Source organism: Anguilla anguilla, chromosome 1 (genome assembly GCF_013347855.1).
Source record: "Anguilla anguilla isolate fAngAng1 chromosome 1, fAngAng1.pri, whole genome shotgun sequence".
Lineage (NCBI taxonomy): Eukaryota > Metazoa > Chordata > Actinopteri > Anguilliformes > Anguillidae > Anguilla > Anguilla anguilla.
The window spans coordinates 48,686,769-48,712,050 of NC_049201.1; the positions used below are offsets into that span (position 1 = coordinate 48,686,769).

General features: G+C 41.7%; 2 protein-coding genes across 3 annotated transcripts in view; both read right to left on the minus strand.

Annotated features, from left to right (window-relative positions):
* tmem245 (transmembrane protein 245) overlaps nt 1–8,665 on the minus strand; it is a 34,117-nt gene extending 25,452 nt beyond the window's left edge. Inside the window, exons 1-7 of one of the 2 annotated variants that reach the window (XM_035429772.1) lie at nt 7,713–8,665; nt 5,579–5,696; nt 4,388–4,486; nt 3,569–3,682; nt 3,013–3,177; nt 2,482–2,651; nt 893–916 (exon numbers count right to left, since the gene is read on the minus strand). In XM_035429772.1, coding sequence (XP_035285663.1) covers nt 893–916; nt 2,482–2,651; nt 3,013–3,177; nt 3,569–3,682; nt 4,388–4,486; nt 5,579–5,696; nt 7,713–8,324 — 1,302 coding nt within the window. In that variant the 5' untranslated portion in view covers nt 8,325–8,665. The remainder of the gene's footprint in view (nt 1–892; nt 917–2,481; nt 2,652–3,012; nt 3,178–3,568; nt 3,683–4,387; nt 4,487–5,578; nt 5,697–7,712) is intronic. The other variant, XM_035429780.1, reaches the window with a different exon arrangement.
* Nucleotides 8,666–9,517: 852 nt separating this feature from the next.
* Nucleotides 9,518–20,972, minus strand: LOC118221206 (DOMON domain-containing protein FRRS1L). Its single transcript, XM_035406050.1, has 5 exons — nt 20,333–20,972; nt 17,498–17,582; nt 15,450–15,588; nt 13,431–13,677; nt 9,518–12,627 (listed from the first exon to the last, which is right to left on the minus strand). The coding sequence occupies exons 1-5, from the start codon at nt 20,535–20,537 to the stop codon at nt 12,455–12,457; spliced, it is 849 nt and encodes a 282-aa protein (XP_035261941.1). The 5' UTR covers nt 20,538–20,972; the 3' UTR covers nt 9,518–12,454.
* Nucleotides 20,973–25,282: the final 4,310 nt, after the last annotated feature.

The following is a 25,282-nucleotide window of genomic DNA, read 5'->3' on the forward strand; positions in this document are numbered from 1 at the left end:
AACCACAATGCTCGTCACCCAGGGGCCCCCCGTCTTAGCCACTCCCCCCCCCCACCCCACCAACTCTATCAACAATGGTCTAAAAAGGCATCCAATCAGCTGTCTACATGCATTTCAGCTGCGCAAAGCCAAACAGCTTTCATACAGAGGGCAGGAAGCTATGGAAGGTTCATAGAGTGGGAAAAAATTGGCTTAAAACAGGGAGCATGAGGAGCAGGCATTGCTGGATGTGCACCCAGAGGGCAAAGGTCACACATGCGTGGTGAGCAGGGTTTTCAAAACAAGGTGATACAGGGAGGGGATGCTGGGGGTCAAAGTACGGTAAAGGGGCGGGCCGTCTCGTGAGGGGTCAGTTTCGAGAGGCTGGAAAGAGCCTCACAGCGAGGTTTGAAAACAAAAATGCACAAACAAGCAATGTGCTCCACGACCTCACTACTGCTCTGAACAGCCATGCTCTAAGAAAGGAAGATGAGGACACTGAACAGCCAGTCAAATCTTGTCTTTTTTATTTTTTAAAAAGTCCTCCACTATTTTCTCGCAACTGCGAAAGAGGGACTATATAATCACTTGATTTTTCAAAAAAAAAAAAAATCTTTTTTTGTTGCTTGTAACATTATGGTTTGCAGGAGGAAGAGATGCTGTCAATATAGCGGTCTGATTAAAAGACAGGAAAACCTTCGATAGCTTGCAGTGCTAATGCTGGCAGAACGTAAGGAAGCGGGGGGAAGGCCATGATTTTAGCGGCAGTTCTGAGGGGGGGGGGTGTGAGAATAAGATGACAGTGGATGGACACAGCCTCAGTCAAAGCCTCTAGTGGGTGCGCAAACTGTCACTCGTCCACTCTCTCGCTCTCTCTCTCCGCTACTGCAGACTACAACCACCTGGTCATTACCTGCTTGTTAAGCCAATGCCACAGCTTTTGGGAGGGAGACAAGAAGACATTCAAGGGCATTATTGGAGAGAACAAACATGAGTGCAAGTAAGAAGCAGAACATCACATGTTTTCAGGTAGAAGAGGGCAGCCTGCTTGTATGGGTGTGGGGGGGGGTGGAGGGGAAGTGGTGAGGGGGGGGGCATAGAGAGTGTTAAAGAGTGTGGAAAAGACTAAAATATACATGTGAGCTGGAAAACCTCAAGAAAAGTTTGAAACAAGAAATGGTTCTTCTTTTTGCTAAAAATGTAATGGTGGAAGAGAAAGGGGGGAAAGAAGGGAGACAACAATGTCACATATTTAAGGCTGGTCAACTTTTCTTAAAATGACAGGAACACATCAAGGGAAAAACCTAGAGATTCTGCCAGCAAGTGTAACTCTGACTGCTTCATGGTGTGGGTCCATAAAGAGGTAGAAGAGAGGGGTCAAGCTAAATGAATCAGAATGCAGAGATGTGTGAGTGGGCAATAATCGCTGTTCAAAGGCAACAGCGCTCAGTCTACACATCAAAAGGCAGAAACAAGCACAACAGTACTTTTACTCAGATTCAGAGTCCATCTCAACAGAAAACATCAAAATCAAGAGCATACAACCGACTGAAACAGAGATCCTTTACAGTCGTGCCAGCAGCAGGCAGATTCCCATCAAAGTGCCACATTCACTGTGCAGCCTCCCTAGATTATTTACCGACCCATCAATACACCAGTTCGGCCATTTTTGATGCAGTTTCAAATGCTATAATATTGTACCGCCTCATATTCCTCTGCACTGCACTTCCAGGCAATTCAGATAGGCTGTCCGGGGGGGAGGGGGAGCACATGCTCACAAGGACTGTGCCAGGCTGAGGGATATGACACGGGAACCCCTGTGCATGCACCAACATCTCAACGGTTCTCCGGATTCACATCCGAGAGCTCAAGGAAAATTCCACACACTTAACAGTAGGAAATTCTAGCATCCCAGTGACGGCTACAGGGGGCAACAGTGAGGCAACCATGGGAGAAGAGAGGGGCAACCGTGGGGCAACAGTGAGGCTACCGTGAGCCTGGGGTTTCAATCAGAACCGTGGACCAACCAAAAATCACAATCACAGATCCGGCATTTGTGACAAGAGGCTCAAAGAATGTGTTACCAGTGTTACTATAATCTGCGATTAGGGACAGGATCCTGGATTTGAATGTCTGTGAGGAGGCGTTACCTGTTACCAGGGCGAAGCAGCGAAGGTGGGCCTTCCAGCCAATGGCCAGAGCCCAAGCGGCTACAGTGAGCTGTGGCTGTTACTGGGGGCAGGAGTCAGGCTGCAGTGCGGGCGGCGCCATCATTGTCAGCGGCGTTCAGACAGGGTTAAGACACACTGTGGCAGGTCCACTTATCGGTGCCAGATCAGAAGAGGGTAATCCCGTTTCAATAGATGCTTAGTTTCCGGTTCGGAAACCAAAAGCGGACCCGTGTCACATTCTGTCTTAACCAGATTTTAAATATCCCTGGACAGAGGGGACTGGGGTTGAGTTGACGGTATCTACGGTCAGAGAGGGAAAGCAGGCGATTACCTTGGTGTCCACTCTGAGTAGGAACTGGGCCAGGCCTTTGATAGGCCCAGGCAGCAGGGCTTCCTGCCGTTCCCTGAAGAGCTGGCCAATCACGGCCCACCACGATGTCAGGGTCCTCTTGGCGAAGCCCTTGAACCCGAATCGCACCAGCAGCTTCTTCAGCACCCAGACTGTAAACAGCAAACAGAGTCGTTTTAAAAGAACAGGCACGTGATTTGCCAGGGGCACCCTTGTGTTATTCAAAGTGAGGCAAGTAGATGGCATAGCAACCCATGTAGGCAACACCCAGTCTGCAGGCAACAGCCAATCAATGTACACTTTCCATATAAGCTTTCTATGGTCTATAGAAATACATCACAGGATGTGAACATATCCATAAATTTAAATAAAAGAAAACTGAGCAAACCGCTTCAAAAGAACAAGCGTGTGAGTGCCTGTGTGTGTGCGCGTTCATATGCATTAATGTGCACGTGTTAGTGAGGGAGTAGATATTCGTGTGGGTTTGGGGTGTGTGCGGTACATGAACATTACCAGCCACAGGAATGGGGAGGAGCTTCAGGATCCACAGGTTGAGCCAGATCTGCACCAGGACGATGGCCCACACCAGCAGCACAAAGTATATGTCGCTCGCCTTCTCCTTGTGCAGCATCGCGCGAAACTCCGGGCGGGGTCTCTGACTGGGGGCGTCGACATCGTCTGCGGCAGAGGGGACACGCGCCACTCAAAGCCTGACCATCACAGGTTTTAAGTCATAAGCGATACGCAGTCACAATCGCAGATTTACTTTTTACAATTTCAATTTACTGACGCACTTCCAATCAGGTTCAACTGAACAGCACTCCCATGCTAACAAAGGTTAAATATGTGTACTTAAAATGCACTTCTTCAAGTCGGATTGTCTCCCTATTCTGCATGCAAGACAAACACTGGTATAAGAATTTGTTAATTCCCCGTTTCGTTATCCTTAATAAATAGTGTGCTTTCGTATCCAAAAACGAGGCTTTTCACCACCCATTCCTATCACCGTTATTGCCTTTTGTGGCCATGTTTTTCCACATGATGTCATTTTGTAGTTCTGCTGACTCACCATTAGATGTTGCTGTGGAGCTCTGCTGCTCCGGTCCCAGTCTGAGGTTACTGCAGGAGATGGCCATGTAGATGGTGTTGGCAGCGAAGGAGAGGACCTGCCCTGACAGCTCCCCTACGGTGTGGAGAGAGGAACAGTTTTTCTTACGCCTGACATAACAATTTCCTGCATCTAAAGAGCTGCTAAATGAGCTGAGGTCGGCAGAGAGGGGTATATCACATACACCCAAAGGGTTTATTTATTTGTTGGTTTGTTTATTGGTGGATTAATGGGCGGGCAGTGTGGATTTGTGGTTACTGAAACATAACATCTGCCTATGTGAAATGAAGGGCAGAAAAGCACAGTGCCATACCATTCTGCTAATTAAATAAGACATAAACCAAGGAAGCATGTAAATACATGTTCTGAAACACACCAACAGGATTTTTAGGAACAAAAACCAAAATATATAATGTCCTCCTGGAGTGGTACATCACCTTTTCCATACAATGTAGAGAGGCAATTCCCAGTAACTTTGTCTCGTACTAAGTGTTCACTAAGTCATTAGGGCAAAACACACACTTACTTTTTCCAAATGTATAAACAGGAACATATTTCACAAAGTAGTGGGCACTTGCTTTCAGGATTTTAAAACTCATTTAAAATCTCAACAGAATAAAATATCAGAGCATATATCAGACATATATATCAGCATTTTCTGGGGTTTTTATGTACATTACATATTTTGACCGCACTGGCCTCTAGGACACAAATGCCCACGCTTAAAGCAGACAGTGATTGGACGACAGCAGAGGGCAGCTGTGCTGCTGTTGCGCTCACCCTGGCTCGACGCCTGAGGTTTCTCCTGCAGGGAGCCAATGATGAGGAGGCTGGCCACAACCACAAAGACTGGCACCCTCCAGGACCCAGTCAAAGATACTGGGCAGGGAGAGGGGGAGTGGCACAGGGAACAGCAGAGGGAAAGAGGGAGGGAGGAGAGGGAGAGTGGTACAGGGAGGGAGGGAGAGAAAGGGAGAGTGGTAGAGGGAAGGAGGGAGAGAGGGGGATGAAGGGGAAGGAGCAGTAAAGGAAATACAATGATATCAGATGTAGGACGCCTGTTAAGAGATTTCTAAATTCCCATATATCTTAGAAAGCTATGTTTTTTAATGTCCTACTAACAGAATGCACATAAAGCTCAGCTGAACGTAATCTGGATGAAAGGAGCAACCTAAAAGCCTGTCATGTACTAAATGACAGCAATATGACATGCATTTCAAAAGACATTCTGAATAATTTCAGACTCTGGTTGCATCAATACAAAGCACAGATTGTGCACACTAACAGCTCACAACATCACACAATAATCAGGAGACGCCTGAAAAGCCCTCCACATTCTAGCATTTCAACCATCAGGGTTTAACATTTACTAGTCAACATTCAGGGGCAGGGGCAGTGTACTTTCTACATATATCTATTCTACTTCACATTATGTTCTGGAGACCTTTAGCCAGCGCTATTAGCCAAATGCTCCTACTCCATAAAGCTCTTTTTCCTCATGTGGGGGCCAATGACCTCCCAGCATCACAGAGCACACAGTGCACGAGGCCCCATAGGGCAGCTTTGATAGTGGAAGTGATATCAGTTAAACACAAGCACAAGATAACAGGAAAACGTGAGACGCTGGCCTTGGGAACATTTCAAAAGACAACCTAAATATGGCCATTTTATGTGTAAAAGATTGTGTATTGATTGTTACTATCAGTTGCGACCCTATTGCATCAGCATAGTGCATTGCCTTAACCTGTCTACACACACTCTGGATAAGAGTGTCTGCTAAATGCCTACATGTAAATGTAAAATGTAAACGAGTGGTTGCTATGAGCGTAGTCAGTCAGTGTTCATGGCCACTATGACTGTGATCAGTCAGTGTGTGATCATCACGACCATGCTAAGTCCAAGTGTGATCGTGAACCAAAAACCGACAGTAAGAGGCGGAGACTGGTAATCCGCCCCGGCCCCCTCGCTCACCCATGTAGAACAACAGCGCAATCCACACAGGCACTGACAAAGCCCGCAGGTAGCCCTCCATGCCGGGGGTCCACTTGAAAGCCACCGCCAGCACGTAGCCCAGTACAAGAGTGCCAACCTAGGAGACAGAGTGTACACTCACTCACAATGTGGGGACATCAAAGGCCAGCACTGGTGCCAGGTGAGAGGTGACTAATGAATGGAGAGATATCCCACAAGCACTTCCATGCTCCCACGTGGACTTCAGTGGCTGCACGGCACAGGCATGTTTCAAACAAGTACGTCTTCATTAGGTGTCCTGCCACACCAAATTGATGCCTTGCTTGTGCAGTTAATAATTCCACAGTGTGAGGGATATTTATCCTTCTAGAAAGCACACACCCACAGCACTTGACTCCTGACTTACAGCCAGTTGACACCAAAGTCAAAACTGAAATTGCTTCACAGTTCAGTTCTATCTCTAAATAAATAAGTTTTAATTGCCATTCACACAATTCCCTTTCAAAAACAATTAAACTGCTTAAATAAAGCCATCAAAGATGGCAAGCAGATCTTTGATCATAGCACCATTTAAGATTTCTGAAAGCAAATTATAGCTATTTATATTCTGAGGACGGCATAGTAGCCCTTAAAAGGAAAGCCTAACAAAGCCTTCTAATTATGAAGTACAAACCATTTAAAGATCTCCATTCCGTGCGAGAAAGTGTACTTTCAAGGTGTAATGTAGTTAAGTAGAATGATGGTTGGACACTACTTTAATTTACAACATCCACTTTATCCAGGTGGCCTCCTTCACAAGCAGTATTTTATTCATATGACAGCTGTTTAAGCTAACATGGAAGACTGTATAAAACCTTCAAACTAATTATTGCAAAATCTCTGAGAGGGTTATGTAATGGATTTGGTTAGGAAAGATTATTAACTGTAAACGTGATATTAAAATGTTCACAAATTTAGGAACTGTAATTCTGCATTGAATGAAAGTATTACTTGCATTAATGTAGGGCTATTTTAAGTTTTAAATATTAAATAATAAAACCGGGTAATCAACATATCACTAGAACATTTATTTCTACAACCAGTTTAGTAAGGGCTTCCCAATCACCTCTCACATTTTTCCCCCTAGAAGTTACATTTTCTTCTGGGCCTTCGTCAAATACATAAAATGTAGACCTTGCACTGAGCATTGCCCATTCGTCTACCCTCGCTACTACTGAGATTTAAATACATGGAGGTGTGTCTAATTTCGGCGTAATGCTTGCAGTTTTTCCATCAGTGGTGAAACCAGGCTCGATATATTGATCAGGTATAATTTTGTCGCAACATCCATGCTCACAGTCACACCACTTCGGTCAGTTTGTGACACTGAGGTGGGTACCCCTGGATTCTATATTAACCCTTTAAGATGTGAGATCATAAATATGCTATTAGAATGTTCTTAACTAAACATTCTAATGCTGATATAACAATCACTACTAGTCATTGAAAACAACTGAGCTATAACACTAAATTTTCATAAAAGCATTCCAAAGAAATAACTCTTCAAAGGGTTAAATATTCTACTTTGTGCGTTGGGTTCAGGTCTTTGTCATGACTCATGCCATTGTTAACCGGCTGCCATGTAGTAATATTCATGGCTAGCGAGTAAACGATGGCATTTACAGTAGCAGTTAAGAGGGATCGTCGATTTCTATTTTTGGTCAACTGCACTGCGCAGATCGAACAACTGAAATAAGCCCTTCCTTCTCTGACCAGCTTGACGCTTAGCCAGTTCCGTTTAACGTGGCGTTCACTTCAGTAACAATACTTTCTCACAACTTCCATTTAAAGTCACAATGCGCTGCAAGTGTTTACATTTAGAGAAATCGGAATGCGCCACAAAGGTTTACATTTGGAGAAATGTGAAGTATTAGGCTACAGAAAGGTGTCATTGAGCACGACATGAACTTTGAGTATTTTAACATTATAGATGTTAAAAACCACTTAATAATGTTTGTAATACATATCTAACGTTAGGTGGTTATCAATATCGTGATTGTAATTAATTAAGTCCACCCTATGTTATTTCTATGTTCTTTTCCTAAAAAGAGACTATTGTTTTGCTGAAAAGGGGGCGTGTCAATTGGGTACTCACCCACATAGCATTGAAGTAATCCAGCGTGCAACTAATGATAGCACAGGCGTGGCCGATTATCACCTGCATACCAATAACGCTCCAGAAGTAGTACAGAAAACAGAGGAGTGGAACCCCTGCCCCGATCGCCAGCAGCACCTTGAGACGTTCCATGACTAAAGCCCCCAGCGTCTCCACACCATAATTCACGAACCACACGGGAAGCAGCAAGGTGCCCAACAGTATCGGCGTCCCAGTGTCCTGCAGTCCACTGAGCCAAGAACGACCGATTCGAGCTAGAGAGTATTTAAAAGGGTGTAAAAAAGTGCCACAGAGAACGGCCCAAAGAAGCGGTCGTAGAAAGGCCTCCAAGATAAAATAAACCAATACAGCAGCTCCACAGCATATAGCTACGAAGATCATAGCCCCGGTGTTGTAGAAGGCCTGTTTAATGTTTTTGTCAAATTTGAGTGCCAGCGGTGGCTGACTGAACAGCTGGCTGACCATGCCTGACACCGCCGGGTGCACTGTCTCGTTGAAAGTCACGAAGGGTTGGCGCTCATTTTGCGGGCTATCTGGAGATGAGGCTGGATCTACGGCACTCCCCTGCCCGGTGTCCTCTTCGTCTGCCATTTTCACAGGCTGGTCTGCAGCTGTGCCTACAACAACCACACTGAGGTTGTGAATCGAGTGCTGACGCAAAGAGTTGTGGGAGATGTAGTTCTTATTCCAAAAGTACAATGACCAGCCCCAGTAGAGAAAGTATTGCCCAGAAGGGAAAGTATTTTTTGTTGTGCTAAACGTAAAATACACGTGTGACTGTAATTTGAACTGAGGAGTTCTATTTTGAGTTCATATAGTTCTTTAGCTTGTTTCGAGCATTTTGTTTGCAATTTTGTTTTTGGGAATCTCAACGAATGCTATTTTAACCAACAATAGTCAGCGAATACATTCGTGCGTTGCGACATTCAAAGTAACATTCAAAACAATAACATTGACTGTATTCCCATGTTTCCTCTGTTTTTACAGATACTCTGATACTATACTATTGCCTGTGCATGAAAATGACTGGATGGACATATTTCACGTTGGCGGATCTCTGCTAACATCTAGAGGACAAATAAGGTATAGGCTAGGTCCTAGATCTCGTTCTGTAGGTCATGTCCTAGCTACTGTTTTATTATTATTAATAAAATTTGAAAAGTAAGCATGACTCCTATCTATATGCCATTGCCTACTTTAGTCTTTCCGTTCATTGTTTGTTGTGAAAATAAGCATAAGTTAATAAACCGTGAATAGACCTCTCATTAGCATGACAAAGTAATGTCACCCAATGGTCAGTTGTTCAGATGTGCGGCTGCATACATCACAGGAGATAGATACTTACTACTTAACCCTTTAAGGTGTAAGATGACAAAATGTGATTAGAATGTTCTTGACTGAACATTCCAATGCTCATGTAACAATCATCACTGGTAATTGAAAGCAATGGAGTTATAGAACACGATTTTGAAAAATAAATTCCAAAAAACCTACTGTTCAAAGGCTTAAAGTAGTGATTTTGACTTAGCTACATAACACATAACGGTTTTGTAATACTAAACTATAAAGTATAAGGCTTCCCACTAATCCATTTTAATGTCACTGCACAGTGGTGTGGGAGACCAAGGGTCTATCCCCATGTCTGCCATACTCTTGTTCTCAAGTCAAGTCATACTCTTGGCCTACTTGAGAACCCCCGGCCTCCATAATATAAATCTGCTGAGATAAAGTATTATATAACCACGCATGGGTCTATTTAGCAGAGAGGACAAGACAATAAAATCTTTAATTTTCTTAATAACATCTTTATTAAGAACACATATAGTAAAGATACATAAGATTGTTTGAGGGGGTGTTGTTCCAGAAGGAGCAGGTACGTACAGGAATAAACTTGGGTTGTGATCACTTTCTCTGAACTGTCCCTTTACATTAGCACAGCTACAGTCTGGATTAAAGACAAACAAATTCATTTAGAGGGCTCTTGGGTGTTTTATTATTTTAAAACTGTTGTGCGTCCGTGTGAATGATTCATAAGAAAATCCAAAACTTTTCAATGAAAAGTTTAAAACAAAAGGAAGCCTTTTTTGTCAAAATATTTTACCCCTCTGCCTTTCTGTCATTAGAAATGGCTTTCTCCTTCACACCTATATAAGTGTTATTGCATATTGCCTGATTCCTATTCATGCTGTAGTCGAACATCCCCTCTCATCAGTACAGTACTTTTTATGCAACCCCTAGACACTCTCTCTTTGTGCAGGTTTTCACATATATCTGTGCATTTGTCTGTGGTCTAGAAAACTGCTGTGCGCTTTTAATAAAATAAAAAAGTAATCAGAATAATTGTGTGCCAAAATATCATTAGTCATTCTCAAACTTTGGGGGAATAACTTTCCTCCCCATTTCCAAATGCTGAGGACTGTGTTATTTTGAATACAGTAGATAAAAAACAGCTTTAAAAGCTGTTTTTGTCTCTGTGGTTTGAATAAGGTCACCTGCTCAATGCAGTCTAGAGGGGAATGTATTATACAAGCAGTAGATTGTCCATATTCATGTTTTCACTTCAATTGACACTTTTACCTCAAACCGCAGCGCTGCTGATGGAGACAAACAAACAGAACAAGAGTTAACGTTACCATTACGCCATACCTGTAATAATGTCATCATGCACATAATAGTGTAATTTATTAAAATTCCTATAGCCAGTGTTCTTAAATTAAAATCCAAATGGAATTAGAATTTGTACCAGTGTTTGTCTGGTATTGAGCAATACCAATGCTATTGCTGTCCTGTTTTACATGATGGCACAAATGCAAGCTGCAGCTAAATTTCCACATTCACTGAAGAGGTAGGTGAGCACAGAAATCAACATACTGTATGAATGGAAAATGTAACAAATTTTAGCTGTATACCAAAATGTTTCAACTTGCTTACTTCATTATTAAGCAGCGAATATGATTAATGAGTTACCGTGTCTCTATATAGCTTTGCTTATGGGTTTGGCTGGTGAACATGATAAACTACAAATATTAACAAAAGGTGTTTATAATCAGGTTAGTTTTTGAGCATTTCATTTTCACTTAATTTACAGTATCAGCAACATATAAAATGTGTCACCTTGCTGCTGCATGTATGTTGCTTCATCATATTGGCCATGATCTTAGCATTGGGTCAACACATTTGTTTTAAGATGTTCTGTGGTGACATCAATACGACTGCAATATTATCATGCAACCCTACTTGTATTGCATTGGTTCCACAGGATTTATAAACAGAGTTGACTTTGTAATTAGAGAGACTCAGATCAAAGCTGGATGGAATGTTTAAATTTTAAGCTGCATTTTGTCTTCAAATTTTTACCCATCCTCCTAAAATTAACTCATTTACTCATTTATTTTGCAGTTCTATACACTTAAAATATATTTTTTACTAGTGATACAGTAATAACATGTTTAATTTTTGTCTATGCAGAAAAAAGGCATAAAAAACATTGCTTAAGAACTGAAAATAGACCTTTCTGCATGAAACTAAATATTTCCTTTCCTTCAGACCTGAATCTACTGAATGGCATCCAGTGTGGTTCTGTTGGGAAAGATAACCCAAGGACAGTGCTTGGTTCAACTTGCCAAGCATTGGTGACTCAGCTATGGGCCACTGATCAGCTGTAACTGTGGTATATCTAAACTAAATTCTTCCGCAATGTTTCACTTTTTAATACCTATTGGTTCATTTTCATGTTCAGATTAGTGACAATTAAGAGGTGATTATCAATTAAACTGTAAAGTAACTTTTTTTCGGTAAATAGCCCTTGTTTGCAAGATGCTAGAACATTGCTCAAAACCGCAGGAAGGAAGCAATGATACGAGACAACGTGTATATTGTCAAAATGTATCTGCCATGCTGAACCATACCCACTTCAGCAGCTCTAGGAAAGGTACAAGCTGACTGACAGCACAGAATTGTTAGACTCAAATTGTTAGCGCTGTGCTTAACACTGAAATTTCTGTCTCCCAGATGGTGAAGAAGAAAATTGTAATTTGGTGGAACTTTTGAAAATTTGCAGAATTTGGCATTGTGACCAAGTTCAGTTCTATGGCAATGGATCTTCTGCACTGTAATATACCACTGAAAACTCTCAATACTAATTAGAACCTTCTTTCGTAAAGGCATGGAGAACAGAAGAACCGTAGGAGCTGCGTATTTGGTGAATCTACACTCGCTCTTCACAGCACCAGCAAGCTCCAGCAAGCTCCAGCGGGAAGCTATGGCACACCACTTTCCTGTGCAGTTTGGCTTCACAGTCCAGTGTTCTTCACATTGTGTAGGCCCCAAGTCTGTCCATTGGCACTGGGAGGCTAAAATGGCACATGCAGATCTGGCAGCTAATTACTAATGCTCATAATCATAAAATATAATAAATACTCCATAAATTAAATAACACTAATAGTGGCTCTAATATTGAGAAACACCTGTTTCTGAATCACCATAAGATATAAGGCTAACGGACGTTTTCTTTGCGTGGATTATGGTGAAACACTACAATCATTTGCTTAATGATCTGCAGGCTCCATCTTGAGTTCTAGATTTATATGTCTACGGTATATCTATGCATGACACACCCTTGTCGTGTGTTCTCTTTGACAGTGATGCACTGGTGTTTCCCAGTCTCTTTGATTATTGCTGGTCCCCTCATTTCGACGGCACTCTCTCTCCGCCTCGAGGGGCTATGGGGTTCCCATGAGAAGGTAAAAGGTGAGCGCTACAATGAGTAGCAGGCAGAAGGGGGAGGAGAAAGTCTGGTAGGCCGTGGAGGGCATGAAGATGTCCTCATACTTATAGATGCTGATCATGTGATCGGAGACAGGGGGCGAGTCGATGTCATGCCGGGTGATGGATCCTGTTTGAAGCAGCAGGAGAGAAGCATTGATTGGTCAGTACCTTCATCAACAAAATATTTTGTCAATGAATGGAACTTTTTAAAAGCATTTGCAGAAAAATAACTTGTATTACCAACTGAACAGAGGCAAGAATGCACACAATGAAAACTGCAGCTCTCACAGTCAGGTGCACTCTTTCTATTTCAACTTAGGTCTCTGCCACTTTTCTTGTATTGCTATTTGGACAGGAGGTGAACAGGCAGTTTCTTTCTTTCTTAAAACTGCCTGTGCACAGAAAATAAGGCTGACTGTTGCAGATCTGTATGTTTCTCATTCCTGTTTATCGAGTCACTATTGGTCAAGGTGTCAACCAGTCTCTGGTTAAAAGGCAGCTCTAAATCTATCTGGACTGTGGATCTCGAGAACTGGATATCAGAGAGGCCAACTATGTCCCCCAAGGGAGTGTGCAGGGGAGTGCCACAGCTGGCTTTATAAAAACAGGATAGTACCATTTCTCTGTATAATCGCCTCAGTTACTTAACAGGACCATACAGGTTATCAGCTACCCAGATGAGAGATGCACTTCTCCCCTTCTTGTTACTTTTCCCCCATGTAGTACTATGTGTAGGAAAATAGTCACTTTATTGTAGGTGCGTGTATTGGAGGAATGGGTGTGCTTCAACTGCATTGCTTCCTGCTCATGTACAGGGAGAATGTGAGTGATGTGAAAGCATAGTTCAGCAGTACAATTGCAAAATGGGAGGAAGAGGGCCATACTCTGACCCATAGGAGCCCTCCAACCCATGCTATTGTGGACTCTCACCTTGGATGGCGGGGCCCCATGCGAACAAGTAGTACCAGCTTAAGTGGAGGTCCACCAGCGTTTCTTCGCGGGGCACATAGAGCGGCCGCTTGAAGCGGCAGGTCACCCGGTTGTTTTCGAAGATGCCCTCCTCATCGCGTGCCGGGTTCCTCTTGATCTCCTTGGCCCACTGGCCCACGTTGTAGAAGTGGTGTATCCGTACTCGCCCGTTGTCGTCATGGACGCAGCCCATGACATCATCCCCTCCCTGGATGGGGGACCAGAGAGACACTGAAAATTCCAGGCCAAGTGGAGTTTTAGGACTTGGACCAGTTCTGTGCCAAAATCTAGCAATGGCTTGGCTCTGGCTTCTCATTTTTACTTTCACTAATGTTAAAGGAATGGTCAGGCTTTTGGGAAATTCGCATTTTGGCTATCTTGCCCATAGTTAGATGATATATATACAGACGATTGGTCCAAAATCTCCCATAGTTGTTCAATTGGGTTGAGATCTGGTGTGAAGGCCACAGAATATGATTCACATCATTTTCATACTCAACCATTCAGTGATCCCTCGTGCCCTGTGGATGGGCGCATTGCCATCCTGGAAGAGACCACTTCCATCAGGATAGAAATGTTTCATCATAGGAAAAAGGTGATCACTCAGAATAACTTTGCGTTTATTTGCAGTGACCCTTCCCTCTAAGGGGACAAGTGGACCCAAACCATGCCAGGAAAATGGCCCCCGCAGCATAACAGTGCCATCGGACCTCCTCACAGTAGGGGTCAAGCATTCTGGGCTGTACTGTTCTTAGTGTATGCCACACGTGAACTCGCCCAGCTGTTGAGAATACGGTGAAGGAGGACTTATCTGACCATATCACTTTTTTCACATGTATGTAGACCAGTGCCTATGGTTTTTCACCACTGTACTCTCAAATGTGCATTGTCTTTGTAATGAGGGGTTTATGCAGTGCAACCCTTCTATGATATCCCTCTCTATGTAGTTGTCGATGCACTGTTCTTGCTGTCGCAGTCTGATCACATCCTGCATTGAAATTCTGAGTCACAGAGTTGCTCTTCTGTTTTTCCTTACATATCGCACTAATGCACGGAGCATCACGGTCATCGAATGTGCACTTTCAACCACAATTTCCGATCCTATTTACTGATGTCTTTCCCATAGATCTAAATGCAGATGTCACTTTACTCACTGTTCCTATTGAAACACTAGCCAGTTGAGCAGTCTCTGTGACTGAAGCTCCTACCATTCATGCCCAAATAATGAACCTCTTTCAAAGTTACTTTGATCTTTTCCTCTTGCTATCTTGACCCAAAATCGGGGTCAGCTGGCCCAGCATTTTTATACATGTCACAGAGCATGAAAAGATGTTAATTGCTTAATTGTATCATGCAGTACTCCTGCATGGAATAATCTGCATTTGTTATGTTTCTCCACTCAATTATTCAGGTTTATATATCTTTGTATAATGAGTACATTTTCATTTGTGAAAAGGTGAAAATGGGCTGCAGTGTCTTTAAAATACCAAAACCCTTTTCATCACACCAGTTTTGATCTACGCCAGTACTTGCCCTAACTTTTGCAGACTACCTTTGCAGCTCCATAATGTGCATACCGTTTTCGTCCACCCAAAGGCAGTTCAATCGCGATTCAGTTCGCCTGTAAAAGACTCCGCTTCTTCTGCTTTGACCTGCTCTCGTTTTCTCCCTCCGAGCCCACCTGAGTCTGTCCCCACAGCCCTACTCTGCTTGAACATGAAAGTAAATCATAAATTCGGAAGCAATTTGGACTTGTGAAGTAATATGCTGCCACATTTCTTGTATTTGTCTTAAGAGTGCCAATAACACAAAAAAGTGATTATGACTCAACTGTGAATTTGTCTGACATTCAATTTTGACACCAAGCTCAACTTGGACGTGACCAAACTCATTTTAGGCACTCTGGTTGTCAAAAAATGATAATCACTGAAATGTTGTATGGACAAATTGACATGTATCCATGCCCCATAGCCCCCTCACCATCTTCTTATCGGAGGAGAACCCCACGGCCACCCATCCGTCGGTGTCCGCGCTCATTTCGTACTCCACATCAGCACCAATCCTGCGATAGCTGAGGAAGTAGTCGCAGGTCTCTGCATCGCAGCCTGGTTTCCCGTACCTGGGAAAGGGAGGCACATGCGTCATGTTGAGCCTCTGTTCTCCAGAATCCCCCCAGTGCCCTAGTCCCCTCCCCACCCAGCACCCCAGCATGTCAACAGGCAGATTGTCAGACACCTCCGTGCAAACAAGGCCTGAAATCATTTCCCAATAAATCTTATATGGCTGTTGCCCCATATGGATATCATACCAGGAATATGCACAGGTATTGGTCCTGTATTTTGTTTTGTTTTTTCAATTTATTCTTATTTAGGGAAATTATAAAGACACAGGCCAAACAAAATAAGTGTACAGTTAAAAAAAGGTTTTCTGTGTTACAAACACATACTATGCATGTATTATATACTAAATATCAAGCTATTGTCATATTACACAGTGAAATGTCCAGTGTTAATACATCTCCAACAGTCTTAATTCAACCCTTAACAGATAACATTTGGTATCACATTCCACTGTGGTACCAAATGTTATCTGTTAAGAGTTGAATTAACACTGTACATTTTACTATGTACAAAGAAATGATCTTATGAATAACTAAGGGCCATTCTGTATTTTATCATAGTATTTGAGGGCTGAAGCCGCTCGCTCCATTGATAATTCATTAAGTCATTGAAATCCCTAAGCCAAATTTCATAAATATAGCGATTTGTACTATGCTCTCTATGATTATGTGCATCTACTCCTTGTAATTCACCCTGAAAAAGCACATTTACAAAGCAACAGCAGTAATTGTTATTATAATGATAGGATTTTTTTCTGAATTAAAGCAGGAAGTGGTGTTGTTTCGGGTTAAGTATAATTGCTTTATCATTGATTTTCTCAACAGATCTAACTACCTGTTCGGTCCTTTAAATGTGTTTTATATCCTCTGTAAGTAGTTAGTGTACTGTCAGTCACGTAATAGGCTTGTGCTCTGGGATTGCAGCCAGTGAAACAAGACTTGCCTTGATTTACAATACAGTAAATTATGACTTGCTGTCACGCTACAAAGCCCATCTGTCTCTAAGTCGCGTCTGTCAGCAGCTAACTCGTGAGACAGTATTCTCCAGTCTGACTTAGAGAGCTATCATTTTTACACACTGACCATTTAAACAGCTTTATATTTACAAGTGAAACCTATGTTAAGAATGGACCTTGCTCACTCAGGGGTACAACAGCAGTACCCCACTAAGAAATTGTCAGAGAATTTGGCACACATATAGCACTCTTTATCCCACAGTAACATTAGAGTGATGTGAAGTACACAGTAGATACTTAATGTGAACGCAAATGCCTGGTGACAGCACGATGCAGTACAGGGGGCTTATGAGGGCTCAATGGGTGTTGTTAAATGCTCCAAACACAAGGTGCAGTACCACGTGTGGCAGCAGTGAAAAACTACTGTGATGAGTCTGCTAGTTACACATGACTGAGCCGCACAGTTCTTCTGTTCTGTTCGCATCAGTGGCGATGCAGACTGTCTGTGACAATGTGACTCAAGTTGACCGTCTTAGAAGCAAACCAGGATCTCAGTGGATAGATCCTGGATTTAGAACAAGTGCTTAGAAAAGTCAACCCTAACATTGTTCACTTTGTGGCATCAGAGCTTGCCAATACTGCAATGTGAACCATCTTCTAAGACAGTCAAAATTCAGAGCACCATGAAGAACAATATATATTCCTGTCCAAATTAAGGGAAACACTTATTTTCAGAGCAATATTATTAGATTTTGGAAGTGAGATTAAGTTATGGCTACTGATTGAAATAATTGTATTTAGTTCTAAATAAACTTAATTGAAGTTTGACAGTTTTTCAGAAAATTTTCAGTTTAACTATCTGAAAATTAACAACAGGGAAATTAATTATTTAGAGACACACCCAGTACCACATTATATCTGTGATCCTTACAGGAGGGCACCTTAGATCTTACCTGACGCAACCCTTGGTTATTCCACAGTCACTCACTTTGATTTTAGCGAATGGATCTACAGGTGGGGCAGTGGGGAAGGGATAACCTGAAAATGAAAAAAAACAAGATCCATCAGCAGAGCACAACCCCATGGAAACGATATCCAGGTGGATCATTTTTAGGTACAGAAGACAGGACTAGATGAAGGGGAGTAGGTTATCATGCCATACAGGATCTATGCCAACTCTGTCACGATTATCACGATCAGTGTAAATTATGTCGGATAACTAGTTCTTAGATTACCACCTTTGAGAAACAGACAATATAATTTGATTTGATAGTTTGACCATAGGAATGAATCTGTTTTCACTCTTCCCACTGTCATCCTTGGGTGAGTAGGGCCCCCTGGGATATCTTCTAACTGGGAGGTCTTAGAGAGTTTTCTCTCCTTTGAAACTTTATGACTTCATTGCCTTCTGGAGGAAACTCAAACACGCAGAGCCTGGCTATATGCTGCACAAAGAGAATGTTCCTTTTGAAGTTTAAATGCAAACTCTGATACTGAAATCACTTAATGTCTATAGTGGTTGTTGAGGCATGATATGTTGAAATCTACATTTTTATGGAAGCGGTTCCAGTTTCAAGCAGAAACCAACGTTTGGTTTTATTACATGGAAGATATGTTACCTGAAGGTGGAGATCGCAACTGGTGAGATTTAACAATTACCTGCCTACAAAAATCCACCTCTTGTTGTCAGGAGCAGTAGTAAACTTCCATGTTTCTTTCTTTGATAGCTGAGCTAAATCACCTCCTAACATAGCTATGTTTGATCTTTTTATAAAGGGATTAACACCAGGATTCTTTTGATAATAATGTCATAGTGCTTAGCCCTGCTTTCAGCAACATAAGGCAACTTTAATACACACATTTGTCAGTTTTCATATAAGATAGTCCCAGTCTGCAACCACACCCCCACACCTCACACTTCACCAAATCAGTGCAGCCAGGTTGCCCCCTCTCTCCCTCAACCATGCCCCCTCCCTCATAGAACCACAGAAAATGAAATGCAGGCTGTTCTTTAGCTAGTCAATCAGAGTCAGGAGGAAGAAAGTAGTTCTTGTGGGGCCTTAACCTCAGTCAGTAACATCTGCTGCTGTGGACATTCTTGGGTGGGTATCTGCTGTTCCCATCTGAGGAATTGGAACCTTGCAGCGAGGCCTGGTGTTGTGTGGTGTTTGGTGTACGCAGGATCTGAAGTTTTAGTCATTCAGCTCATCTAGCATTTTTACATTTTCATCCCTGGCTTTTTGGAATATTTGGCTGTCTTTTGGTTTTTGTACTTTGATCTTGGTTTCCCGGGGTCTGTTTGGGAGAAACAGGCTGTGGTTTGGTATTTTCTTTGTTTGTTGTGTAATTGTAACCTGTCCATGTCTGGTGATTTTTAAGGTAGTTGACCCTCGTCTTTAGATTAAATGTGAATATTTGTTCTATTTCATAATTTTAATCTGGTTGTGAGTTTTATAAAGGTTGATCCCACAGGCTTCTCTATCAACAAATGTGATGATTGAATTAATAATTGATATTTTTGATAACAATGAACTAATTAAGTCAACTAAATGTATTTTTCATGTTGGATAAGTGAGGGGTTTTAAATAACTGTTGATGCACTGTTCCGTATTCAGAGTGTCTGAAGTTAAACGAGGGCGTTTACTGGTTTAAAATGCTGAATTCAGAAAATTAAACATATTTCAGTTAATCCTCACTTCGCCGACAGAGGTGTAATGTTTTTATGGTTTGTTTTTTCTTTTTTTAAAGTCTCCCAAGTTGGGAACAGCACGTTCCTCGACCACAGGCTAAAGTCTCAATTTGGGGTTCCTGCTAGGGGTAGAATTGCTTAAACTGGCCAGGGTTCATTAGTGAGCGATAAGAGTCTCTCTTCTGGTGACCCGCAGCTTTCTTTTTGTATGCTATTCGGCTTGCAGTGTAAAAACTACAAGCTAGTGTTTTGAAGGTGACCACAAACGTCACCTCCTTCTGTGGGTAGAGGTGGTATAGCAGTTACCCAAGAGCCGCAATGTGCTATTCAACATTTTGTCTTTCCACAACCACAGTCACAGTCACAAATTGGAATAAAAACACAGTTTTTGTATTTAACGCACAACGCACTATTAGTCAGTGCATCGTGCGCGTAGTGAACCCAGAAGGCATGCAACATCCTCGAGGAAACGTTTTGAAGGTCCCTACAAATAAGGTTAAATGGGTTTCTATCATATTGTGCACAATTCTTAGGACACGTAATAGGTCTGTGTGTTACGTGTACATTGCAATTAAAATGTTAGCATTTTGATTTTCGTTCACGTATTAAAACGTTGCGCAGCAGAACTCTGAAAGCTATGTGACGATGGACACTGTACTGCGTAGGAGTGATTGCTGAATAGGGATGTCAGAAGCAGCGGGTTGCTGGCCAGGGTGCTGACAAAAGGCTGCGCAAAACGTTACTAATGTCATTCTGAATACACAAAAATTACACAAACAAATGAGGTAATCGTAGTGAAAAAACAATAGTAATTAATAGGTAAAAATCTACCAAAAGTCGTGTGCCCAACGCTAAACGTAATTCTAGGAGAACTGTCTTGTAATTTTCTAACCGTCTTATTGAACTGTAACCAGAATCACAGACATATAGCCTACCGGCATCAACATAAAACCAATATAAGCGAATTAACGTAAATTGGGTATTTCAATACATTGCCAGTGTAAATAAAAGGAGGAAAATATACGTAGTCTTTCTTTACAGCCAAACCTCATTAAGCCATAAGATCAAATAGAATATTGTTCAGATTAATCAGGCTTACCCTCATCTGTTAGATATCTTGACTCTAGGAATTCCGAGGCAAATGTACTGTATGAATCCTGGTGGGTCTCTTTATGACCCGGCTCTCCGTGGTCTCCATGGCCGCCCCGCGCTGCGTTGTCATCGGTGGGACTAGCAACAACTCCTCGCCAGTAGCCCGGGTTTAACAGGAGAAGCAGCTGCAGTAGCTTCGACAATGAGAACATGGCAAACAAGCCAGGTTGTGTGTGTGACGAGAAAATTCTCTATAAATTTTGAGAAAGGTTGAACAATCGCGTTAATGTCTGCATTTGATTATTTCTGCAAGGCATCACTTCATTGGTAGGATATATTCGGCATAAAGTGCCCGATAAATGTAATGCTAATTTAGCATTAGTGAGCTTATTCACACCAAAATGCGATATGGGGGCTGCGCGAGGGTCAGCGACACCGAATCCATTCAGACGAACGCGGTTAAACCAATATGGAATTAGAGGGATTTGTGGCAAGACCTGTTTATTTTCGGGCAGCTCTTAAGCTTCGTGGGAAACTAGTGGCGTGCGCTTTATTTAATTGTGTCTTCTGTAGGCCTATTGCATGATCTTATTTGTTGCCGTGCCATTTATTTTGTTAATAAATACGTATGCCAAACATTGGTTTCGTCCTTTCCTTCTTCCTGGCTGTGGCGTAGCATAGCGGTACTGGTATCAATACGGGATGGTAACGTTCCAATAGGACATTTGTCAACCAATGAACATTTTCAGAATTCCTTCTGACTCGTAGATTTTTTTCTTCAGTGCAGACCGCGATGATAATAATTGCCTAATTATAGAAAACGATATGTATAGCTAGATATTAAACCTGGAGCTGTGAGGCAAAACATACAATGGTATAGAGCTCGAAATTGGACACAAAGGGCAATTTTGCTGGGTGCTGCTAAAACCATGATGCATGTAGCCTAGCCTTAAAATCTAATTAATAGGTTACCATGCGACAAGAGATAATTCCTCCTGGTTTCCCTTTCTGTACAGTATTATGTTAGTCTATTATTCAGAATGACATTTCTGACTGAGGGCTACAGCTCTCGTGGATGAGATTCAAATTGCCCTCCTCCCACAATCTTGTATTTGCAACAGTGGACAGCAAATTTCTGGGAGTCAAACATCTGGAGTTAGACAATGATGTGTGAAAGAGTTCGATTTCTGGAGTTCATTTTCAGACCTGTAGTCCAGTTTGTGGTCCAGGTTCATCTTTTGCGGTGCATTATTTTGGGAGGAGGGTAGCATTATTGAATCCAGGAAAATGACTAAAGTCGAGGGAATGATAGGCAGGGATGAATGTGCACACAGGAATATTCAAAATTAAAATAAAAGGAAAGAAATGAAAAAGTAACATGAAAAAAAAAGTTTTTTAACAAGATGCCAAGATGCCAAGCTGATGAAATCAGTTTGCTAAAGGCTATTTTAAAGGACAGATTTATTTATTAATTTATTTTTTAAAATTAAATAATCATTCATTAGGAGAATTCATGAGAGAATCATTCATAAATGATTATCCCATTAACAGCTTCTGGGACATTTTGTACTATACTTATTTATATTGAATTTTTAACCTTTTTTGTCAAGGAAGTGGACAATTTTCAAATGCACATTTCTTCTCCATCACAAGATGTAAGCCTAACTATTCCAACAAAGACTGCTGCCTCTCTGGAGTCTTAATTCAATCTCTATTGATACGCTCTGTCATGGTCCTGCGTTCCTGTCTGCGTTTTCCCTGTTGGGCCGCCAGATGGCGGCACTCCTGTTTTGTGTCCTGCTCCCCCTGTGTTAATTGTATGATTGTTTCCAATTGTCTAATCATTGTTTTCTGGCTGTCTCGTTTTCCCTTCCCCTTCCGTGGCCTGATTGTTCATGGTGCCCTCCTGTGTCTCGTCAGTGTGGTCTATTTAAGTTGCCCTCTTCCTTGACTCAGGTGCTGGATTCTTGCGGTATGTCTGCTTGTTCTGTGCTCCCCTCCTCAAATCTGCTCCATGCGTTCCTGTCTATGTTCTGGTTTCCTTGTGTTTGTTTCCATCTCTGTTTGCAAACTGTATTTACCTGCCTGCGTTTGTTCTCACTTGTGTTTGTCCCCGAGTTGTGTTTGGTTCATGACTTATATGTACCTGCCTGTATTTTGTTCCTGAGATCTGTTTTGTTCCCGCCTATGTTTTTGACCGGTTTGTGTTTCTTACTTTGTTTCCGCTTGTGTGTTTCTGTGCGTTTCTGCCGTTTGTTTTCTGTACTAGTGTAGTTCTGTTCTTGTTTATTTTTTTTGTTCCTAAGAATATTTTGAGTCTGTTGTTTTGCCCTTTGTGGCCTTGCCTGTTCCCTGTTTGTGTTTGCTTTTTTGTGTTAGTAAAATCTTTGTTAATTTTCCCTTTTTGAGTTTCGTGTTTTCCTTCCCCCACTCTGCGCCTGGGTCCCAGCACCCGTACTGTCACACGCTCACTGACATTATTACAAAAATGAAGTCTTCCTCATGTACCCTTGACATATTGTCGGCCAGATTTCTTAAGGAGGTATATAGATCTGTCCATCTACACATCTTCGCTATTATCAATGCATTGCTAATGACTGGTACTGTCCCAGCCTCATATAAACATGTTATTATAAACATTATTAATCCACTTCTGAAGGTTTCAGAGAAACTTGTTGTTGAGCAATTGCTTTTTTAAACTGATAAGATATTTTTGAAAAATTTCAGTCTGTTTTTGGGGCTAACCATAGCACAGACTGCTCTTTTTAAAACGATGACTGATCTGCTTATAGCTGCTTAGATCTTTTAGATCTTAGTGTTACTTTAGATTGTGTTGACGTAGTCAAAGGGTGGGCATATCCGGTTCTGTTTTAAATTAGTTTTATTCTTACCTTTACAACAGGTCTTTCAATGTAGCTATCATATGACTCAGGGTCATCTTGTGTTAAAATGATTTGTGGGGTGCTGCAGGGGTCTTTTCTGGGACCATTTCTCTTCTGCATTTACCTGCTGCCCCTGGGGCGTGTCATCTGTAGACATAACGTCACATTCCATTCTTATCAGCCTAGATACCACCAGTGCTAATGGTGGTATCTAGGCCGATGCTAACTTAATGTTACCCAGTTCTGCAAAAAACTTGGTGTTTACTTTGATAACCATCTAAGCTTGGATAAGCAGGTTAAGGCAGTTGTAAATCATGTTTGCTTCACCACAGGCGAATATCTAAGCGAAATTAGTTCATTTTTATCTCAAAGAAAACTCAAGACTGTAATCCATCTCTTTACAATTGGACTACTGTACTGTAGTTCCCTCTACACCTGCCTGTGTCAGCAATCTTCACAGATTACAATTTTCAGCTGCAGCTGCCAGACTCCTTGCAAAATCTAAAAAGAGAGAACGTATCACCCCAATACAAGCTTCAAAACATTGGCTCCCAGTTCATTTTAGGATTTATTTTTAAATTCTACTTTTAACTTTTAAGGTATGTTATGGATTAGAACCAAGTTATCTTAATGATCTTGTAACCCTGTAAATACTGTAGCATATATACAGGCTTGCTATTTGTAATGTGAAGTAAGATTTTGAAACTCTTGTTTTGATTATGTAATTATTTTTCATCTTCCTGTTTTCATTCATTTTATTATTATTTCTTTATTCTTGTTTTCATCTTTTCTGTTGTGCGTTGTTATTTTTATACTGTCTTGTGAAGCAATTAGTAAATGTGTTTTTAAAGGTGCTATATGAATAAAGATTTTTAAAAATGTTATTATTATTAGTATTATTATTATTATTATTATTATAGATGTCACTAATTAGCAGAAACTTTAGGGTAGCTAGCCTTCCCTTGACTTCGTTTTGTTTCAGGTTGAAGCCTATTGGCTCTGCATCATGTTCTATAAGTAGTACATCTAAAATATTAGATCTAAATTGTAACACGGTGTAAAATTTAGTTGCACAAAAAGGAAAAATTATTTGTTCTATTTTTTTGCTTTTTGTGTTAATAAATTCATTATAGTGTCACTAGCTTTCTATATTATTTTGTTGATGGCCTGCGGTCTGTGCTAGTGCATGAACTGCAGATTTGACAAGTTGCTGTACTGAACACCACTGAACTATTCAAACAATAGCATTAAACTGCATTATACAAACAACCGCAAAGACCACATTCACGGAGAACAGAAAAATAAGAAAAGCCTAATCAGGTGATAAGGCTAAGTAAAAGAGAGGGTCAGGGTGGAGGAGCCTATGTGCAGTCTGTATACGTGGGTCTTCTCTGCTTTTTTGATTGCCGTGGGAAGCTCATTCTGCCACTGAGGGGCCAGAACAGACAACAGACATGACTGGCAAATGTAGTCTCAGAGAGGGGAAGGAGTCCTCATGGTAACCCAGAAGTGCCCAATCCCAAACAGAGCTCTCTGGGCTCGCAGATTTCAGTGGTGTATTTCTGGGGACATGAGAGCCCATGAGTGGACAAGGCCTTGAGGGACATACACAGGATTAAATTATACAAGACTTCTGACATCACCCAATGTGTGACACCTTGCTGAAAGACAGAGACTCAACCTTACTCTAATTTATATGGTGAGAAAAGGAGAGGCGAATCATCCACAACATGAACCAGGCACATAGGAACTGTAAATTTCCTGGGGGTGGGCTGTCTAATAAGTTTAAAATAAGTTAATTCTAATGACATTTGAAAGGAAAATGACATGAGAAGGGGGCGAGTGAAAAGAAAGGAAATATGTTTTTTATTGCGAGTTCATGCAGTGTCATAGAATTACAGCATGAATAAGGCTGGCCGTATTTGTCATGGAAAACATTGGCTAACGGAGCAGTTACAGAAAGGGTTGTTGAAATAAGGTTGTTGAGTCCACGAGTCCACAAGTCTAGAGAATGGGATACAGCCGTGTACAGTAGTAAGGATATACACTTGATTCAAGTGGCTCGCCAGCAGAGG

Bases quoted from the DNA above. Each gene is read 5' to 3' on its own strand.
- LOC118221206 (XM_035406050.1), bottom strand. From the start codon at position 20,537: ATGTTCTCATTGTCGAAGCTACTGCAGCTGCTTCTCCTGTTAAACCCG. The intron at 15,589-17,497 runs GTAAGATCTAAG...TCCCTTTCCCAG, and splicing joins ATAACCAAGGGTTGCGTCAG to GTACGGGAAACCAGGCTGCG. The intron at 13,678-15,449 runs GTGAGGGGGCTA...TCCCCCATCCAG, and splicing joins TCTCCTCCGATAAGAAGATG to GGAGGGGATGATGTCATGGG.